The 19,513-nt window shown below is 41.1% G+C and overlaps 1 protein-coding gene across 1 annotated transcript in view; it reads right to left on the minus strand.

The window, feature by feature from the left end:
* Positions 1 to 11,935: 11,935 nt before the first annotated feature.
* The window catches only part of PAFAH1B1 (platelet activating factor acetylhydrolase 1b regulatory subunit 1), a 56,987-nt gene continuing 49,409 nt past the window's right edge, over positions 11,936 to 19,513 (minus strand). The window contains exons 6-11 of the mRNA XM_069944715.1: positions 17,203 to 17,371; positions 15,945 to 16,047; positions 15,628 to 15,856; positions 15,356 to 15,457; positions 14,812 to 14,968; positions 11,936 to 12,583 (exon numbers count right to left, since the gene is read on the minus strand). Of these exons, the coding sequence (XP_069800816.1) occupies positions 12,510 to 12,583; positions 14,812 to 14,968; positions 15,356 to 15,457; positions 15,628 to 15,856; positions 15,945 to 16,047; positions 17,203 to 17,371 (834 nt within the window). The 3' untranslated portion in view covers positions 11,936 to 12,509. The remainder of the gene's footprint in view (positions 12,584 to 14,811; positions 14,969 to 15,355; positions 15,458 to 15,627; positions 15,857 to 15,944; positions 16,048 to 17,202; positions 17,372 to 19,513) is intronic.

A 19,513-nucleotide genomic window follows, 5' to 3' on the forward strand; every position in this document is an offset into this window, starting at 1 on the left:
GCCTGATCTCCTAAATTCCTAGCCACAAGGCTGTGGTCTGAGCCAGTAGATGCAGCTTGTGGCCCCAGAATTAAGCCATACACTCAACAGGAAAAGGACCCCCAAATCACTCTTCCATAGCATATTTGGTTCAGACAGACATGAATGATGTATTCTGTAGGAGCGTTTCATTTTGTTGGGGGAAGGGGGAGGATGTTGATAAACCATTTGATTTACAGCTTTCTTTTTTTTCTCCTTTTTTTTATTATTATTAAGGACTTTTGGTGGGTTTTTTTTTTATCATTTTTTATAGTGATTCTATGACACGTGTGATTAAGTATGCTTGTTTTGTTCATGTTCATCACGGACTAATCTAACGCCACTATCTGCATGTGTCCAGGGACAATGATAACCTCCTCATCAATGCTCTTTATCACCCACAAACTAGTGCCTGAATGTATAATGTGGACAGACAGCATTGCTCCACAGAACCCTCGCTGAGTACTAAGGCTGCGTCTTGAGGAAAGGGTCGATTCCTTATCTTATCGCGTACATCCATTTGTAGACATTTTATGATTTTCTCTTTGCTCATGTATGAGACATTTTGTCTCAAAGTTTTACATTGTCCTGAACGTTTTTCAAGCAGTTCAATAATAATCTGATATATACTGGGTCATCTGTGGTCAGATATTTGATCGCCATGCATGAGTCTTGGTATGGCTGTGATGTTGTGTTCATTTCTCTTTGTAACTAAGCAGCATTTGATTGTAAAGAGCACTTTCACTCTTATCTGCCTTAAATCCCAGCATTCTGCAGTGTTCTCTTTGCACTTAATATATCAGTAATGTAAGGTCATTGGCCTCGCCGTCCATCTGAGGAAAGTTGGTCAGTGGGCTCAGCTAAAGTAGGTTGCATTAGACCAGGTTCGCACAATGTGATTCATTATGGAAAGCTGGATCTCAAATAGGAGAGTTTTATACTTTCTTTGGCACCTATTGCCAGTTTGCCCACCTGCACCTTTGTTTGAACTTGGGGTTACACTGTAACAGTGTTCTCATGCAGGTCAGGTCTTGTGATTACACCTGTATTAAGGTCACAGTTAGGTTTGTAAACCCTCATCCACAGCTCTAAAGCCCTGTCTAAGAATAATGAGAGAGGTCGTCCTTAACCAGAAGAGATCCCACCCTGTACCTTGATTTGACACCTTTACATTTTTAATGAATGCAAGTATTCAAATGTAATTTTTTTTTATTTAGAATTCTATTTCTGCTTTATTTTATTGTTTTGGATGTTTGCCTGTATGGCTTCATGCCATTATACTCTAGAAATTTCTTTTGTTGTATGTTTACTTAATTTTATATGTTTTGGATCCTGTTCTTTAACTTTTGACCTCCTTGTCCTGCATATAAATAACAGTAGAACTTAAATCCAGTGTATTGGGGGATAGAGAGTTCCCAATGACTAAGCTGATGCTTTTGATAGGCTGCAGGATTTTTAGGAAGGCATCCAGTTAAGCATATCCAGTGACTACTTGCTCACCCCCAATTCCTGTTTTGTAATGGTCTAAATGCTGCTCTGTACTGTTTCATGGTAAGTGTATTTTTGGGAAATTACTTTAACTTTGCTAGGCAGCAGTAGGTAAAAGCACTGTTGTCCTTTGTCCTAAACAGCATATTCCTAAAAGTTGAGAATTTTAGCCTTTAATAAATTGATGATAATGCATATCACTGAGTTCTGGTTTCATTACAATTTTTTTAATGATTTAGTCTAATTTACATTAAATTATATTCAGAATAAAAATTTTCTGAGCTTTTTGTTTTTTGAAAAATATGTGATTATGGTTGCTGAAAGAGTTTTCTATATATGTACCTTTTTATGAACAAGGTAACCTCTTCAATAATTTTCAGACCGACGATACAGTTTTCCTTTCCCTTTAAGGGCTGTATTACACGGAGCGATATTCAGCTGAATCAGGTACATTACTGCAATAAAGACAACAATCAGCCAAAGAAATGATCATCTGCTGATCTTTGTCATCTAACCCTGCTTAAAAACCATCAGCCACTGACCACGCATTGCTTTGGGTAGTGGTGTACGGCCAACGACACTAAAAATGATATTGATTATACTTACTGATTCGCCCCAGGTGTCCTGCAGTCGTTACCTGTGTTCCCCACTCACCACTGACTGTTCTGGCTCCATCCCTTCAGTGACAGGCTGCTCAGCCAGTCACTGGGGAAGACAGGACAGCACCACGAGCAGTGCTTGGCTCTAGCAGATCAGCGTTTACTTAGAGTGCAGGGTCCAACCCTAACCTTGTACACAATTCTGTAATGATATTGTTAAAACAATGCTAGTAGAGCCTTGGTTTCAGTATCTTGTACTGAAGACCACTGAATAGAAATTGTAATGAATCTTTTAAGGCAGGGGTGGGGAACCTTTTCCATGTCGAGGGCCGGTCGGGCATTAATAAAATCATTCAAGGGCCGCATACCGTGCGCAGCAGGGTAGCGTGGTTTTGCAGCACCCAGGGCAAGGCAAAGTATTGTTCCCCTAGTTCCCCTGCTATTGTAGTTAACCCCCAGTGATGCTCCTGCTATTGTAGTTAACCCCCCCCCCCCCCCCCCCCCCCAGTGATGCCCCTTGTAGTCTAGTTAACCTCCAAGTCATGTCCCTGGTAGCCTAGTTAACCCCCCCCGTGATGCCTCTGGTAGGCCTAGTTAACCCCCATCAGTCATGTCCCTGGTAGCCTAGTTAACCCCCATCAGGCATGTCCCTGGTGGCCTAGTTAACCCCCCATCAGGCATGTCCCTGGTGGCCTAGTTAACCCCCAAATAAAAAAAATAAACATCCCACTCACCTTACCTCCGCTCGCACGCTGCCCATGTCCTCTTCTGTGCCGGTCTTTCTCCTGCAGGCGGCGCGCGATGAAATGACGTCATCGCGCGCGGCCCGCAGGAGACTCAAGACACGCGCCGCTCTGCTGGGGAAGAAGCCGGCATAGACAGCATCCTCCTGTGTCCGGCAGCTGTCACAGACACCGGAGGATGCTGTGTACGCCGCCTCCTTCCTCCTCCAGAGCGGCGCGCATCACAGGGGAGCTGCGGACCGCATCGGGAGGTCTCAGGGGCCGGAGGTTCCCCACCCCTGTTTTAAGCTGTAACTAGATAATTGTCATAGGGGTATGAGCTTATCAACCATATTATAGTGCAGATTCCATACTGAGGGGAAAAGAAAATAGTAGTGTTCAATCTAATGCCACACTGTGGACATATAACGCCATCATACAGTCACCCTACTTGGATTGTTGTTCAAGGGGAACTCCGCAATTAACTGCTTCTCCCCCCGGAAGTGAAAGAATGCATACATAATAACTGTCCACCACGTCCTCTTCTCTTGGCGACATCTTGTGTCAGTGTGGTCTTCCTGCAGAAGTGAATTGGAGAGAAAAGGCTACTGATGCACCTTTTCATTGGCTGGAGAGCATCACATGGCTTCCACTGTGCTCAGCCCTAATTGGCCTTTTCTGCCCTATTCACTTCACTAAAACCCGGAAGTAAGAGAATTCCAAAGACATCGACTGCAGCTGACAAGGACGCGGCCGGCAGGAGATTCAAGCGATTGTAACCAGAGAGATGGTAAGTGTAAAATGTGCGTGTTTTTTTTTTCTTTTTTTTTTTTTCCTCATGCCACCAGAGTTCTCCTTTAAGCAGACATCTAGATGTACTTTTTATCACACCCTTTAAGTTAGTTAGAGGACTAAATAAGGTTCAGGACGAAAGTGTTTTTAGTAAAATAAACTGAACAAGAGGACACAGTGAGAGGTTAGTTGGGGGAAAGATCAGAAGCAACCTGAGAAAGTATTACTTTACTAAAAGAGTAGTAGATGATTGGAACAAACTTCCAGCAGATGTGTGGTTGGTAAATCTACAATAACAGAATGTAAACCTGCCTGGGATAAACATATATGTATCCTAAGATAATAAGAAGGAAAATACTAAAAGGGTAGCCTAGATGGACCCAGTGGTCTTTTTCTGCCAACAATCTTCTATGCTTCTACAGCACTTCAAAGAAAAATTAGGATAGTAAAAGAAATGTACAATTAGCAACGCTACCACCCTGTAGTTTTAAAAAACATCTGCTAATTTTGAAGGTAAAATATATAAAAAATATAAAAGAAAAGGCAAATATAAAGTAATGTTGCAAAACCAAAATAAACGGTATAATCACAAAAGCATAAATAAGTTTAATAATGGCAAGATTTCCAGCATATCATCAGAGGAAGTTAAAGGGGTTATCCAGCGCTACAAAAACATGGCCACTTTCCCCCCTACTGTTGTCTCCAGTTTGGGTGGGGTTTTGAAACTCAGTTCCATTGAAGTAAATGGAGCTTAATTGCAAACCGCACCTGAACTGGAGACAACAGTAGGGGAAAAGTGGCCATGTTTTTGTAGCGCTGGATAACCCCTTTAAATTTACCAACTATCATTATAAGGGAGAAGATTGATGCATCTGTTGGAAGTACCTGGATTCTTGCATTCATGACTAATAGTGATGAGCAAACTTGCCAAATGTTTGGGTTCTTCCAAACCTAACACTCAGCATTTGACTCCCTACTGCTGCCAGGAAAACAGATCCAGCCATGTATGAGATAATGAGATGAAAAATGGAAGCATTTAGGAATTACAGCACAAAAAAGTTACAGAGCATGGTCGTCTAAACTGTCTAAGTCAAACTGATATTAAAAACAGCAGAAAAAGTCAGAAGCTTCATGGCATGGGTTTTCATGGCTGAGCAGCTGCATGCAAACCTTACATCAAGTATAATGCCAATCTTTAGATGGAGTGGTTTAAAGCAAACTGCCACTGGAGCTGTGAAAATGTGTTTTTTTTTTTTTAATGGTGTCAAGCTCTAGGTGACAATCTGATGCACGAGTCTGGCTTTGGGATATAACAGGAGAACATTTATCTGTTTCCTTTTAAAGTAAAGATAGGAGATGTTAAAATTAGAGATGGGCAGATTTATAATACAAATGAAGGGAACAGCTTCGTTAAGCCTAGCAATCTGCTTATCAGGTGTCTGTCTTTGAAGTACATGCCGCTCCGCATATCTAGAAAAGTTGGATCCAGTCCTGGAAGTGTCACAGGATGGAATTCAACTTTTCCAGCCACCCAGATTGCTGAGCTAATGGAGCAATTCATTTGTACAGTAAATTTGCTCATCTCTAGTTAAAAAGTAACAGCTCCTGTTTGTATTGGTCTGTACCATTTACCATCCTTGATACCCTTGTTTTCTGGAAATTGACATTGGTCTTATAAAAGGCAGAAAAAAAAAACTGCAGTCCTTAAAAAAAAAAAAATTCTTTCAATGTTTTAAGTGTATCCTGCAATATACAAAACACATTGACTGCTCCCTCCTTTTTCAATGAAGAAGGCTATTCCGAGATCTTGACTTCTGAGTCTGCAGAAGTTTAATATCCTGATGTCTGGCAAAAGAGATTAGATTAAATGGAACAGAGGGTCCTGGGGAGGGCTTATGCACAATCCTGAATCAGGAGCTAAAACTCTTATTTCACTCTGCAGCTCCAGCACACAGTAGCGAAAAGCAGACAGTAGGTTAGGAAAGTGGGATGCTGGGTCACACAGCAGAGAAGAAGGTATGTATGCACTACTTGTGTGATCTAGAAACGGACAGCAGATCTGTGCTCTCAGTTTTCATGGCCAGACAACACAAGGATCGTTCGTGTTGCTAAGCCTCTCAATTGTGTTGTGTATAAGCAATGCAAACAAGCACTGATCGTGTGCTCTTTTGTGGAAGAGAAATCTGTAAGTGTAAAAGGACTTTTAATTAGGAGATTGGAAAACCCATAAAGCACATCACTAAATACTGTTAATACTGTTAAAAACAGCTAAGGCAAGGTGGCTGTTCGCATAATATTTTAATCAGAAAATAAGTTGATCAGAAATACAGAACATTTTTCTGTGAAAACAAATAGTTATACTTGTAGGACAAGCTATATATTTTTGCAAATGCATTTAATAAGCAAATTTGCCTCCTGATATGCCGCTCTTTCCCTCCTATTGTTAATAATGTGTTGTCTAGGTTACAGACTGTGACTCTGCTCAAAAACCAGTGGCATATAAAGCTATAGTATACATATTTATTTATTTATATTATACACTATATATTTATATATATTTATTTTTTTAGCCAGACCACTGCTTTTAGAGCAGTGCGGAGTAACCTAGACAATGTCAACAATGAAAGGAAAAGAACAGCAGAAATATTTACCTTGACGAGTCCTACAAGTATAAATATAGTAGCTGGGGTGGAAATATCCCTTTAAGTATCTATAAAGTATAAATTATCCAAGGGAAATGCAATAAGATAAGTACTACTGGAAGTCCTCCCTCCCTATGTACCAGTCTGTCATATACTTTATTCAGGTTGACTTCTTGGTTTTACTTTGTCATATCTACAGCGCTCTGGAATCAAGGGTACTTTAAAAATCAATACTTAAAAACTAAAGCCCTGAGGGGTATTAGTTCTCACTGAGGGAATCTAGTGCTTCTCTTTTGCCACCTTGTTACTCTGTATCTAACTCATTAAAGTCTTAAAACATGGAATAGTAACCAAACCAGTTTTGAACTCTCCAAAAGGAGAGCTGGATTGTAAACGATTGAGCCTGCAGAAACATTCGCTTCAATACATGCTGGCTATGTGTTCTGAGTAGGGATGGTCCGAACCCTCGGTAATGATTCCCGCTGTCCAGCGGGAGGACCGCCTGGAAAACTGGGATACAGCCATAGCCAAAGGCTGTATCCCAGTTTTTAGGGCGTTACCTCTGCTGGATCCGCCCGCTCCACGGAGCGGGTAGACAGCGGGAATCTGCTGCCGAGCGTTCGGGTTCTTACAAACCCGAACCTCGGCAGGTTCGGACCATCCCTAGTTCTGAGCTACTGCCTTTGCTAGTTCTCACACACCATCAGTATTATTCATTTTGTACCGTCTCTTCCTGTAGCTGTAAAACACAGTTCACAGTTTTGGAAGGCAAATGTTTTTGCATTCTTCAAGGAAACTCATATAAACCTTGCATTTTCTGTTGCTCAAACTACCAATTCCCTTCATTTACTAGAGAATAAATTAGGCTTCAATAGAGATTTCAATATGTGTAAGTTACCAGTGAATTGTGGGGTGATTTATTTATTAATATACATTCTATACTTTAGCTATTATCCACCGTTACTATTTCTGCGCTTCTAGCACTACAATAATCCATCCAGCAGATGAATGCTGTAAGACTTACGGAGGCCTCTCCTTATTCAGACTTTCCTTAAAGGGAACCTGTCACCCCCCGTACCGGGGTGACAGGCTCCCGACCCCCCGTTAGAGACCCCTATACTTACCTCATCCCGCCGGGTCCCGCTTCTGGATTCGGTCGGGTCCCGGAGATCTCAGCCGCTGCAGCCCGGCACGCGCGCTGAGAGATGAGTCCAACACCCATAGAGAATGACAGGAGAGTCCAGCGCTCCATCATTCTCTGAGCGTTGGACTCATCTGTCAGCGCGCGCGCCGGGCTGCAGCGGCTGAGATCTCCGGGACCCGACCGAATCCAGAAGCGGGACCCGGCGGGATGAGGTAAGTATAGGGGTCTCTAACGGGGGTCGGGAGCCTGTCACCCCGGCACGGGGGGTGACAGGTTCCCTTTAAGTAATGACAGCTTTCTTTAGAGAGAATACAAGCATGTAGTGACACAAAGAAAATGCACCAAACATACAGATATAGTATGTGATTTCACACATGGTAGTGATGGTATGGGTGCCATAATGGAAAGAAACTTAAAGAGGTTATTCAGCGCTACAAAAACATGGCCACTTTTCCCCATCTCTTGTCTCCAGTTCAGGTGTGGTTTGTAATTAAGCTCCATTTACTTCAATGGAAGAGAGTTTTTAACCACCACCTAATCTGGAGACAAGAGTGGAGCAAAAGTGGCCATGTTTCTGTAGCACTGGATAACCCCTTTAACAGTACACAGGCATACTATATAGTCTAGGTTTTTGCATGTCTATTATAGTTTTCTTAGGGAGTACCTTATTTATTGTTTGCATTAAGAGTCAGTGCTACAGTGTGCAATTCTGCCCTCTACTGGACATTACACATACAACAAGCATTACATGTAGTGAACACTGGGTTGTACCAGTACATCAGGGATTTGTTTTGATTATTGTGCAGAGCTACACATTTTACTAAACACACATCCTTCTATAGACGTCAGGGTCTAGTTGTATAACACTGATGTCTGAACATATGTGAAGGTGGGGGAAGAACTTTTACTAAGACTGATGATGAACATAGCTCCAAAGAGCAACACTGTACTTTATCCATATTGATATGCTATGATCTAGTTAGCCAAAGCAGACAACAGGCACACATCTAGTTTTATATGCATTTAATAGTTTACCAATTGGTACAATAAGATTTTTTTAATATGCAGAAAACATGAATAAATTTTGTTTTACACAGTCTGAGAGCAACAAATCTTACTGTAAAACACAGAGCAGTATTATATACATTCCTTTACTGATTTTTATATTTGTCTTTTAATTGTGTCACTTTCTTCTCAGTTAACGCTTACAGTCTTAAAAAAAAAAAAAAAAAAAATCCTCCAAAATAAAACCTTCCCATTTTTGTTTTTCTTATGAAAATGGACAAATTTCATGTCCGTGTCAGGGTCAACTATACTGAAGATCAAATGTTCTTCAAAAAGGAACTCAAGAAAGGTGTGGAATGAAGTGTGGGACAATGGCAGCCTGGAGGACAAGAAAGTAGCCACTTACATGATAGTGTGGGACAGCTAAAATAAGACAGTCGGTTAGAAGAGAGAAAAAAAAAAAAACACATCTCAGTTGTGACTTGTAAATCCATGACCCCCATTTACAAAGGGGAAACATTTTGACCAGATCCCCCAAATTTACATTCACCACAGACTTCAATCTGCAAGTTTTAATTTATTATCTATACCTACGGTCTCGACAAGGTAAGTGTCTGTTATTTTGTTAGATATATATTTTGCCCCCCCCCCCCCATTTTTCCACAGATAAACATTTCCAGGATTATCAAGTCACCGCTAGATAGCAATATAAGTTTACACATCTCTTGCGGAGGGCACTGGTGGAGTGCTGGTTAAAGTAGTAAAATACCAGAGGTTCACAAAGCAGAAGAGGCAACAGAAGCTGGAGGAAATAAAAATCGACAATTTTACATAGACTGGGCTTTGTGGGTCTAGAGTCAGTTCTTTTTCTACAGTGTTCCACGGCCCTGGACAGCTTGCTAGTTACTATTGTTTGATTAGTGCCTGGGCACATCATTGGTCACACCACACAAAAGCAGGACGGCTTATACTTCTAAAGTGCAAGATGCTATTAGACAGCAACAACTGGTTCAAAGTCCCCACGTCTCTGGTTACTACTGTTAGAACACGTTCGCACTTCTTTTAGCCATAACTAGGACTAGATTTCAATTACAGGCAACACGAGGCAAACAAACATCTGTCAACAGGGAGACATCAGAGGTGAAGCCTGATGTTGGTTCGCATGGACTTGGCCCTCTTCAACAGTCATTGTAGAGGCCCCGACAGCAAAAGTTCAGCGTTGCTGCAGGATAGCAGGAGAAGAAAGGCATCCCTCTGAAGCGCCAGTCCTTCTATGTTCAACAACAGTTTGTACTAGTAAGGAGGAGCGGATGCTCTTGTATGCTAATAAGCTGATAAGTTACTTTTACGCTTTTTTATGGCAATGTTCAGGCCTATGGTTATTGTGTCACCCATCACCTTCCCCCCTTTCTCAATGTGCAGTCTCATTTCTTCAGTGCCATTTGCCGCCATCTCCATTTTCTCTTACTGATCTGCTGTTCATAGGACACAATATTCCTTTAAAAACGAGGAGCAAATAGACATCCGATCGACCCCGGAAAAAAAAAAAAAAGCAACAATGCATGGAGTGACTTCATCTATGACATGGAATTTCCTCTTTTGGTTCTAAATATCTAAAGGCATTTCTGTGAGCTCAAGCCTTCAGCTAGGCCTCTCCAATATCTTTATAAGACAGCAGCACTACAAAGCAGGTCATCAATGCTTCAACATACTATACAAAAAGTACCAAAGTACAAGAGGCAATAAGGCACACTCACACTTGCCCAATAATGAAGAGCCAACATGAAAGCTGACTGTATATCTGATCAGCAGCCAAGGAATCCATTACATAGTACGCACACTGTTGACAATTTCAAGGTGTCCAGAAATTTGTTTCTTTAAGTCAATGGAGAGCAGGACCTAGGCTATAGATGAAGATCTTCATTGCATTATGCAAATCACATTTCAAATTGCAAGGGAGAAAAAACTGGAGCTCTCTGTTCTGATAAAGCTTAACAGACGTACATCTGGCTGGATGGGATGTGCTACACCAACCAGAGGTCTTACTGAAGAAAATGGTTAATGCAGGACCTACATGCTCACACCAAGTAGTAAAACTGTATTAAATGACATTAGTGTATTGTGAAAAGGTAGGTTTCTCTTTATATTCCATAGCTGAAAAGAGACCCACAAAGCTTTGTGCATTTTCCACTTTTTTTTTTTTTTTTTTTTTTTTTATAACAGCATATACCCCTCCCAAGGTAAGATAGGATACATTGCAGACCATACAATGAGCAGTGCTGCCACAAAGAAACGTGAGTGCATGGGCTTCAACAAGCACTGGGAACTCTTGGTTATGTTTTATTCATGTTAGGTGAAAAAAATAAATAAATGTCAATGTGACAAAAAGAAAATACACAAAAGGGTAACTCTTGCACAAAGTATTCTATAAAACACAGACATGGTAGATGGACCGGGATGAATGCAGTCAGCGGTGTTCATCCAGATGATAGACTCAGGAGGTGCTTTTTGAAAAGCAATGCCTAGATCTTGCATCAGAAGCAAGGGTTTTCTTACAGCATTCTTATTTACTTCCCTAAGTTGCCTCTCCACAACGTGGCCTTGTGTATGGTAGCAGACATGAGACTTCAGTACTAGAACACCCTGGATAACTGCTGGTCCTCTCTGTCTTTGTCAATGAACCAAGCATGACATTAGAAGAGTGCACAATGGGTGTGTACAGACTATGATATAACAATTGTGTATCCGTCTCCATGCAAAGTTTTATGCAAGAATTGGATAAAAAAAACAAAAACACAGGTCTGGGGTATTTTATTCCTGCAGTTTCCAAGACTATCCCAATAAAGCTCTCTACAAAGTTATTTCTCCAACCAATCAGCCGTAAGCCCTTTCAGAAGTCCCCGTTCCAGGTAATGATTTAGCCTGTTGTAACTTTATGGAAATCTAGAAACTTCAATCCTGAGGAAATATGGTGACCGTAAAACTACCTGGCTGAGCAATTGGACAGCTTTAGCCATTTACAGCTACAAGGGTTAAGTAGTCTACAGATGGCCTCTCCTCTGATGAGGTCTTCAGTCTTGGAGACATTTGTAAGTGGTTTTCTGTACCTACAGTGATTTTTTTATTTAGGTTATCCATTAAGGATGTAAATATATTCCAGAAATTCAGCTCATACAGGGGTTTATAGTGGACATTCCCTAATGATATTTTTTTTAAAAAATCCTCTGCTCTAGATGAAGGCATGGTGGTAGCTAATCCGGAGGCACACAACGGTGGACTGACGTAAAAAAAGAAAAATGAAGAGGTAACGCGTGAAGAGCGAATTTAGCTATGTTTGACAATTGTGTTGCATAATTCTTTCTTTACCACTGATGTGAAGTCTTTGGTTACCATCCAACAATCTCCATAAAGGCCATCAAGTGTGTAATGCCCCTGAAAGAACCCTAGGTGGCGATTATTAGACACTAATCAAACTGTAGAACATCCAAAATCCTCAACGACAAAAAAATAAAAAGGGAAACAAACCATGTGTAATGGTAAGTTTAATACCTGCAACAAAGTATTTAGTGCCATGTTTTGCAGTAATCTTTACATACATAAAAGACAAGTGCTGCTGCTACACAAACTCCAATTCTGCAGACACTCCAACACGAAGTGTACAATTTTTAAAGCTCACTAAAAATAGTGTAGTAGATCCACATTACTTTTCAAAAAGCCCCACAAAGATGTGCTTCTGAAGTGAGCCAACCGATCCAGGAAACCACAACCGAAGACAAAGAGTGACAGGCAGGATTCTGCAGGTAGAGCGAGGGACACCCCGCAATTACACAGTTCTTGCCTGTTAGGTCTGATGTGACCAATGCCTGCCCATGTTCTTAAACCTATGGTACTTCTAGACAACATATGTAAAATTTACAGTATACAATTTGGATTCACCATGCATGAATACTTTTTGTGTAACATTTAATAAGCTCAATCTACATCCAGAATAATTTACATGAAAGGACAATAGGTATTTAACAGAGCTCAATGGGTAACCATGGTATCTGAGTGCATCCAGAGGAAGGGGAGAGGCAATGGGATCCAAGGTGAACTAAAATCAACGGCACTCCCACACTTTTACTGTTTGATCTACACTTCCAGTGACCACGTAGGGAGCAGTCTTGTGGAAATCTAGAGTAGAAGACAAGAAGAATACTTGTTACTTCAACATCTCAACAATAGCAAAGTATATACATAAGTAGAAGGGATTGTCCAGGACTAAAAGATGGAGGGCTTGTTGCACTGTGCATTAAGCGGGCTATCCAAGGTTAGAAGTATCTATTTCTGAAAACAGCAGCACAAAAGGCGCTAGTCTGTGCATAGTGATGCTGCTAAGGTCCATTAATGGGAATGGACAAAAGTTTTAATACTTCATAAGACCTGAGGACAGGAGTGACACTGTCCTCAGAAGGAAGCAGTTTGGGTTTTTCTAATCCTAGATAACTTTTTTTTTTTTTAACAGAAGATTGGCAAGCTGCACAATGCTGCTGTAAGCAGGCCTAACAGGCTAGCTGGGTGGTGCATGGTAAATTAAACAGGCTTTTCTATAGATGGTCTCTATAAGCGGTTTTCCAGAAGCACAGTGAATAGAGCCAGCAGCAGACTGCCCTTCGAGTGAGGAGGAACGGTGCCGGGATCAATGGCCACTGGGTCAGAGCCAATGTAAGTGTCTTGGGGAGTGTAATAGCACATGGTGAAATATATTTTAAGATCACTGTCATAGGTAAGTGCTAGTCATTTTGTCTGTACACTTGTATCATTGTTGTATAGTGTTGCAATATTGCTGCATGGTAGAGGGACCTTGGTGTTTGGTAGCTGTTCTCACTTGAGGATCCGGTGACCTTATTTGTGTAACAGGGGATAATAGGTGGTATTTGGCAAATAACATGTAGCCTAGGAATTTGTGACGTGATCCAACCATTATGTAATTTACACATCCTGATTTGTGACTACACAGTCTGAATTTATTACCCGGCCCCCACAGTGTTGGTTTTAAATTGTCTGATGTGATGTTTTTGTGTATATGTTTTTTATGGGAAATACATTTTTGTCTAAAATAAACTGATTTTTTAAAATTATTTTGAAGTCTTGATTAATTTATTTGAAGTCTTTGTAGGAGATATATTGTTGGAGTGACCTTAGTGGTTAACAGTATTGATGCATAGGTGATGTTCTTATGTAGGATATAATCTGCTTTTTCATTGTATATGGCTCTGTTGGGTAAATGCAGCTCAGCTCCCATTCATATCAATAGTAAATGAGCTGCAGTAAGCTTAGCATTACAAACAAGGATCAGGTTCAAACAAGGACAGCTATAGCTTTTACTATCAAGAGATTTATAGCTTGCTAGCCAGCACATATTAAGGAACATTTAGCAATACTATCCCAATGTTAGAACAGACAGAAGATAAAAGACGTTTATCACAGTGTTGCAAAGCTGTAAATCTTATGCATCCTGCTGGTCAACACATTTCTATTCTTAAGACATGTTCACACATGAACAAGTGAAAAATACACCGTGCAACACATGGCAGAAACTCCAGTGTAGCCTGAGATTACTGCCATGTATTTTGACACTTTGGACCACGTTTTTTAATCAGTTATGGATGGTAATTTACCCCATACAATAAGGTTAATCTGTGTCCTGCATTGCTAACACACATTCTCAGGCAGTTTTGCTTTACATCAATAGTTTGCACAATAAAAGCGGGGCACATTGGCATTTTAGGATTTGTTTCATTCCCTTAACACAAGTTTCACACTCCAAAAAAAAAATCATTACATTTTATGTGCATAATGTTAGAGCAATCTGACAATAAGTCAGGCCTGCTTTTTGGCAGCCAAGTAGAACTTTTCTATTTTAAAGGCACAGTCGGACTTTCCTTTCTAAACATGATCAGTCGTGCAGTAAGACATACATACTTACCTTTTTCATTCCTGCCCCTGCGGTAATTTTCTTGGAGCTGGTCCTGTAGTACAGTGCATGCTGTGCTTGGGGTCTAACTGTCCGAGAGGGCAGCGCATAAACCAACCCCAAATATAGCAAGTGCTCTGCAACAGGAACAGCTCTGGAAGAACATTGCAGAAGGTACGTGTGGTATATTTGTATAGTACCAGCAGATTTCTCAATATCTTACTGCCAGATTGAGCACATTAAAAAAAAAAACAACAACTTCCAAGTCAAAATACCTCTTTAAAACGGGTTGTGGCCACGCAGGCTGATGAGTGGAATACAGATAGAAACAAAGCGATTTGCTTTGTCGCTACTGTAAATTTGCTCATCCCCACCTATGAGCACTGGCTGTTATCCTAGACCACTATCCACATCCAAAACACATTTAAAAATAAAATCGCCTTACCCAAAGAGGTAACAAAATGTTCGTGCGCATTCAGGGTCTTCATGCAGCGCTTGTTTTTATAGTCCCAAATACGTAGGGTCTTATCATCGGCACAACTCAATATAAATTTACCTCCGGGGTGAAACTGAACACCACGTACCCAGTTATCATGGCCAACCTACAAATTAATATAAGTCAGATAAAGAAAGGTTAATTTGTGGAAATTTGAAGACATTTTAACATCTAATTTAACACTGGTATCTCGCATAGTCAGAAAGATCCCAGAATATTTAGAATTACACATTGGTTACTTGTCATTTTGGACAGAAAATAGAGAATGGGGACAAGCTACAGTCACAAAATAAAGTAGTCATGTCATTTAAAAAGCATGGTGAATGCTGTATTAAAAGAAAAAAAAAACAACCCGTTTATATGTACCCAGTCATTAAGAGATCCAATATGCCTGTGTGGCTAAAGAAGAAAGCTAAGTAAAAGCATCCTCAAAACCCCAAAACAGGGGGGGTGGGGGGGGGGGGGGGTTTGTAAAAGGCTTCAGGTTACTCACAAGAGTCATTAGGCACATGCCAATGCTGATGTCCCACATCTTAATAGTCTTATCTCTGGATCCTGATAGCAGAAACGGTCCAGGCTTACCACTCTTCTTAGTCTGCAAAAGAGAAAGTTTTACCACAGGAAATATTTTACCACCACCCACTTAGGCTCCGTTCACACAGAGTAAAACTGGCGGAATTCTGCCAGTTTTACGCCGTGTGAATGGAGCCTATACAACGGAAAAGTAAAGGAAGAGTTCACTGCCATTATAAACAAAGTTTGTACCTCAGATCCTGTGGCATCCAATATAGTTGAATAGGAGCTCTCGGGAGCCCAGGAGATGCATTCTACCACGTGCTCATGTTCTCTTAGCTCTGCTTTGCATTCTTTTGTTGCTACCACCCAAACACGAACAGTTTGATCATTAGAACAACTTGCGATCAGTGTACCATCTTGGTTGGGCCTCACCATGCGGACCCACTCTCTGTGGCCTGTGAAAGTTTTCACACAATACCTGCAACAACAAAACAATGACTAAACCTGTATGGAAGAAGAGACAAGCAAATGATAAAACTGCAGAAAGCGTGACAAGGAAACCTTACCCGGTCTGGACTTCCCACATTTTAATTGTTTTGTCTCTTGAAGCAGACACTATATGATCTCCATTAGGCATTATCGCTACTGATGAAACATTGTGATCGTGACCTACAGACAAAATAAACAAGCTGCATTCGATGACTAGTTCACAGTAAACCTCCGCTTTACAAAATGCATAGGAGCAGCATTACACGCGGCAGAAGCGAGCGGGTGACAGCCGGGGGACCACGGAGAGGGGGGGGGGGCTGCTTGATCATCCGGACAGCCCATAGCATATGGCAGCCGTCTGCTGTCACCGCTCCTATTCCACGGAGTGGCGGCAGCAGATCGCTGCTATATGAGTCGTTTGTCTTTCAACATGTTAAAAGACAAACAACTACAACAATCAGCCGACATCGTTCATGTCGGCTGATCATTGTCTTCTATTACACAGGACGCTCATCAGCTGTAATGGCCAGATACGGCTGATAATGGTTCTGTGTAATAGGGCCTTAAGACACACATCAATCAAATATTCATGACTTGTAAACCAAAGCTGTAGTACTCACATACACAGAACTAAACAACTAAAACAATCCAACCATCTACTTCCTGAACTAACCTAACAGAGCCAGGAGCTATGCTGTGGATGTTTGCTGTCAGTTTAGTTCAGGAAGTTGATGGTTGGATCATTTGGCTGCAGTTCAGCTGATACATATCTTATGTGGCCGCCTTCAGATTCCCTTTATTTCTCATCACGCTTCTATACCTGAATGTTTAGAAGATATTTGCTATAAAATACAGCAATCCAGCCTTGTTTTTGTTAGGGTTTGTTTTGTTACTAAGTAGGAGTAGATTTGTGTATTTTGGGTACAGAGGTATGTACGAAACCAGACAGATTTTAGAGAACCTGGCAATAAGGTAGACTTCTAATTTTCAGCATCAGGGTACTGAAAAGAAAAACCTTCCTGGTAATCTGAAGTCAAATGTTTGTTAGGTTTCCTATAGGGACTACCTCTCAAATTGTAAATCTTATAATATTTCTGCAGAATTCATTTTTAGTTTAGAGATTGAGCACATTTCCAAATTATAAAACAGCGACAATGTCTGGAAAACGCATCAAAGGTTTAGAAGTTTATCCGCACTGTATAAGACTGTATTTTATAGTTTATGGCATAATGTGGCTACATAACATGGGATTGGAATAATCTGTGCTTAAGAGAAAAAAAAAAAACTTTCAGTAGGATTTAAATGTACAGTCAGACAAGGATCGTTGGCTCATACCATGCATGGTCCTAATGCACTCAAATCCTTGGAAATCCCATAGCTTGATAGTCATGTCAGCAGAGCACGAGGCCAGAAACTTGCCAGAATGATCGAATGAAATATCTTGTACAGAGTCTGTATGTCCCTTGAGTGTGCGCTCAAAATCACCCGTCTCGTAGTCCCACACCTGACATGGAGAGAGAAATGTGTTAGCACCAGCCAATGGCCTGACAGGTTGTGGAGGCTTCCATTTGCACTCTGCGGGGTAGTCTGGCACCTCTCTGTATAATAAAGCAGGCGCACAGACAATAGGAAGCTTGCCTTGGATTATCAATTCAGCGCTGGGATTTCCCAACACAATTAATTGCCAAACAAACCTTAAGAATCACAAGCAAAATACACATGTATCCAGCACTGAAGCAAACACCACCAACTGCTGAGTAAAGATGAGGTGTTTACTCATTCCTATATCAGGAGGAATGAGAACATGTTCACCCAATAACTTTACACTGTGTAGCTCAGTTAACCTGTTTATTTTTGATTATACACAAAAACCATTGCCAACCATGCTTTTGTGTACACAAGAGGAAAAATAAATAAATAAACACATATAGGCCCTTTAACACGGGTCAATGCTGCACCGTTAGCGAGCGCCGATAAGATTGGCATTCGTTCACAGTCTTTACAAGGCTCAATCATGTGACCTATTAACTTCATCATAGTCACCTGTTTACACAGAAAGATGTGCAGGCAACTAGCAATGATTTAAAGGCCCAATGCAAAAAGAGGCGGTCAGGCAATAAACCAGAGATGAGAAAAATCGTTGTAAAAAATTTGTTTTAAACTCAAGACAAATGTAATTTGACCACATGCAGCTGACCATGAGTGTGGCCTCATCCTTTGGGTATGCCCACACATTCTGTATATGCTGCAGATTTTATGTATTGTTCCACTATTCACCAATACTGATTTACACAGCAGTAAATCTGCACGGTACACAGTACATATCAGCATTCCCTTAGGCTGCGTATATATGTAGCATTTGGTGCCAATATTCGTCAGTATTTTTACACCGTATATACACACATATATACACACACACAATAAAGAAACGACTATGTAAAGGCTTACGTTAAGAAGAGATACAACCCTTTGTCTAGCCCTCTAGCTGCATGGCTCTGCGAGCGCACCCACATCACAATCACTAGTGACAGGGCACTGCAAGACCTGTCAGCCTGTGGATCTGACACGTGAAGAGGTGATGGCAAGTCATTATTATGGAGACGCTGATTTAACACCTTTTCAATTAGCAGTGAGAAAATTCTACACCAGAAAATGAATAATTTACTAAAGAAACAAAAGCGCTGAACATTCAGATGAAAGAGAAATCATCCTTGGCTTCATCCCTTTAGAGATGTGGAGTAAATAACCTGCACACTGAAGAGAGAGATAGTTAATGTGTGAAAGTAAAAGGGGCATGTCATTGTGCTTGCAGGCCAGGAACACAGTAATCCTGAATTTCTTTTTAATAACATTGTGAAGAGGTGGTCTGATTCTTACAGCCCATTTAGGGGTTTAGAGATTATGGTACATATTCCCCACCTGGACTAGATGTGATCATTGGACACTACACAACTAGTTACACAGGAAGCCAGTGCAGGTAGGCTGCTGACTGTATATCATTGTCTGTCACAAGCCCACCTCTCAATATAAACTGGGGACATGCTGCCAATAGCAATGGAAGGAAAAGGCCACACAAATGATCCATCGATCAGGCGGCCATTTAATCCAATAATTGGGCTGACTGACAAAACAGACGTATGGCCATGGATTGTACGCATTACTGTAAAATATCGCAGAACACATAGTTTAATCATAATTTAATAAATTAACATGCCAGGGCAGGGCAGCATCCAAGCACGTGCGTGTGTTTTACCAGTGAGCTGGCTTTGGGTTTGACTATTTATGTATAGGCATGTCCATTTGGCTGTAAATGATATCCTCATTGATATCCTCAGGTGCTGTCTACCATGTTTCTCTGAAAATAGGACCTAGCTTCATTTTGCAGGCGTTTTGAAGCAAGCTTGAAATATAAGCCCGACACCAAAAAAGCATTATAGTCAGCTGACCGGATTTCTAACACTGGGGGAGCATCAGCCAATCAGTGCTAGACATGTTATGCTCCGACCCCCACCTGCTCAGCACAAGCTGCAGGCGAGGCAGGAGTGGTAAGTAGATGTACAATAGGGGACAATGATTATGGAAGTGATGTGGGCCAACTGTAGTGGTAGGTATACAGTAAAAGGGAGCCATACTGCAGGGGGGGTAT

This window comes from Dendropsophus ebraccatus, chromosome 11 (genome assembly GCF_027789765.1).
Source record: "Dendropsophus ebraccatus isolate aDenEbr1 chromosome 11, aDenEbr1.pat, whole genome shotgun sequence".
NCBI classification, from domain to species: domain Eukaryota; kingdom Metazoa; phylum Chordata; class Amphibia; order Anura; family Hylidae; genus Dendropsophus; species Dendropsophus ebraccatus.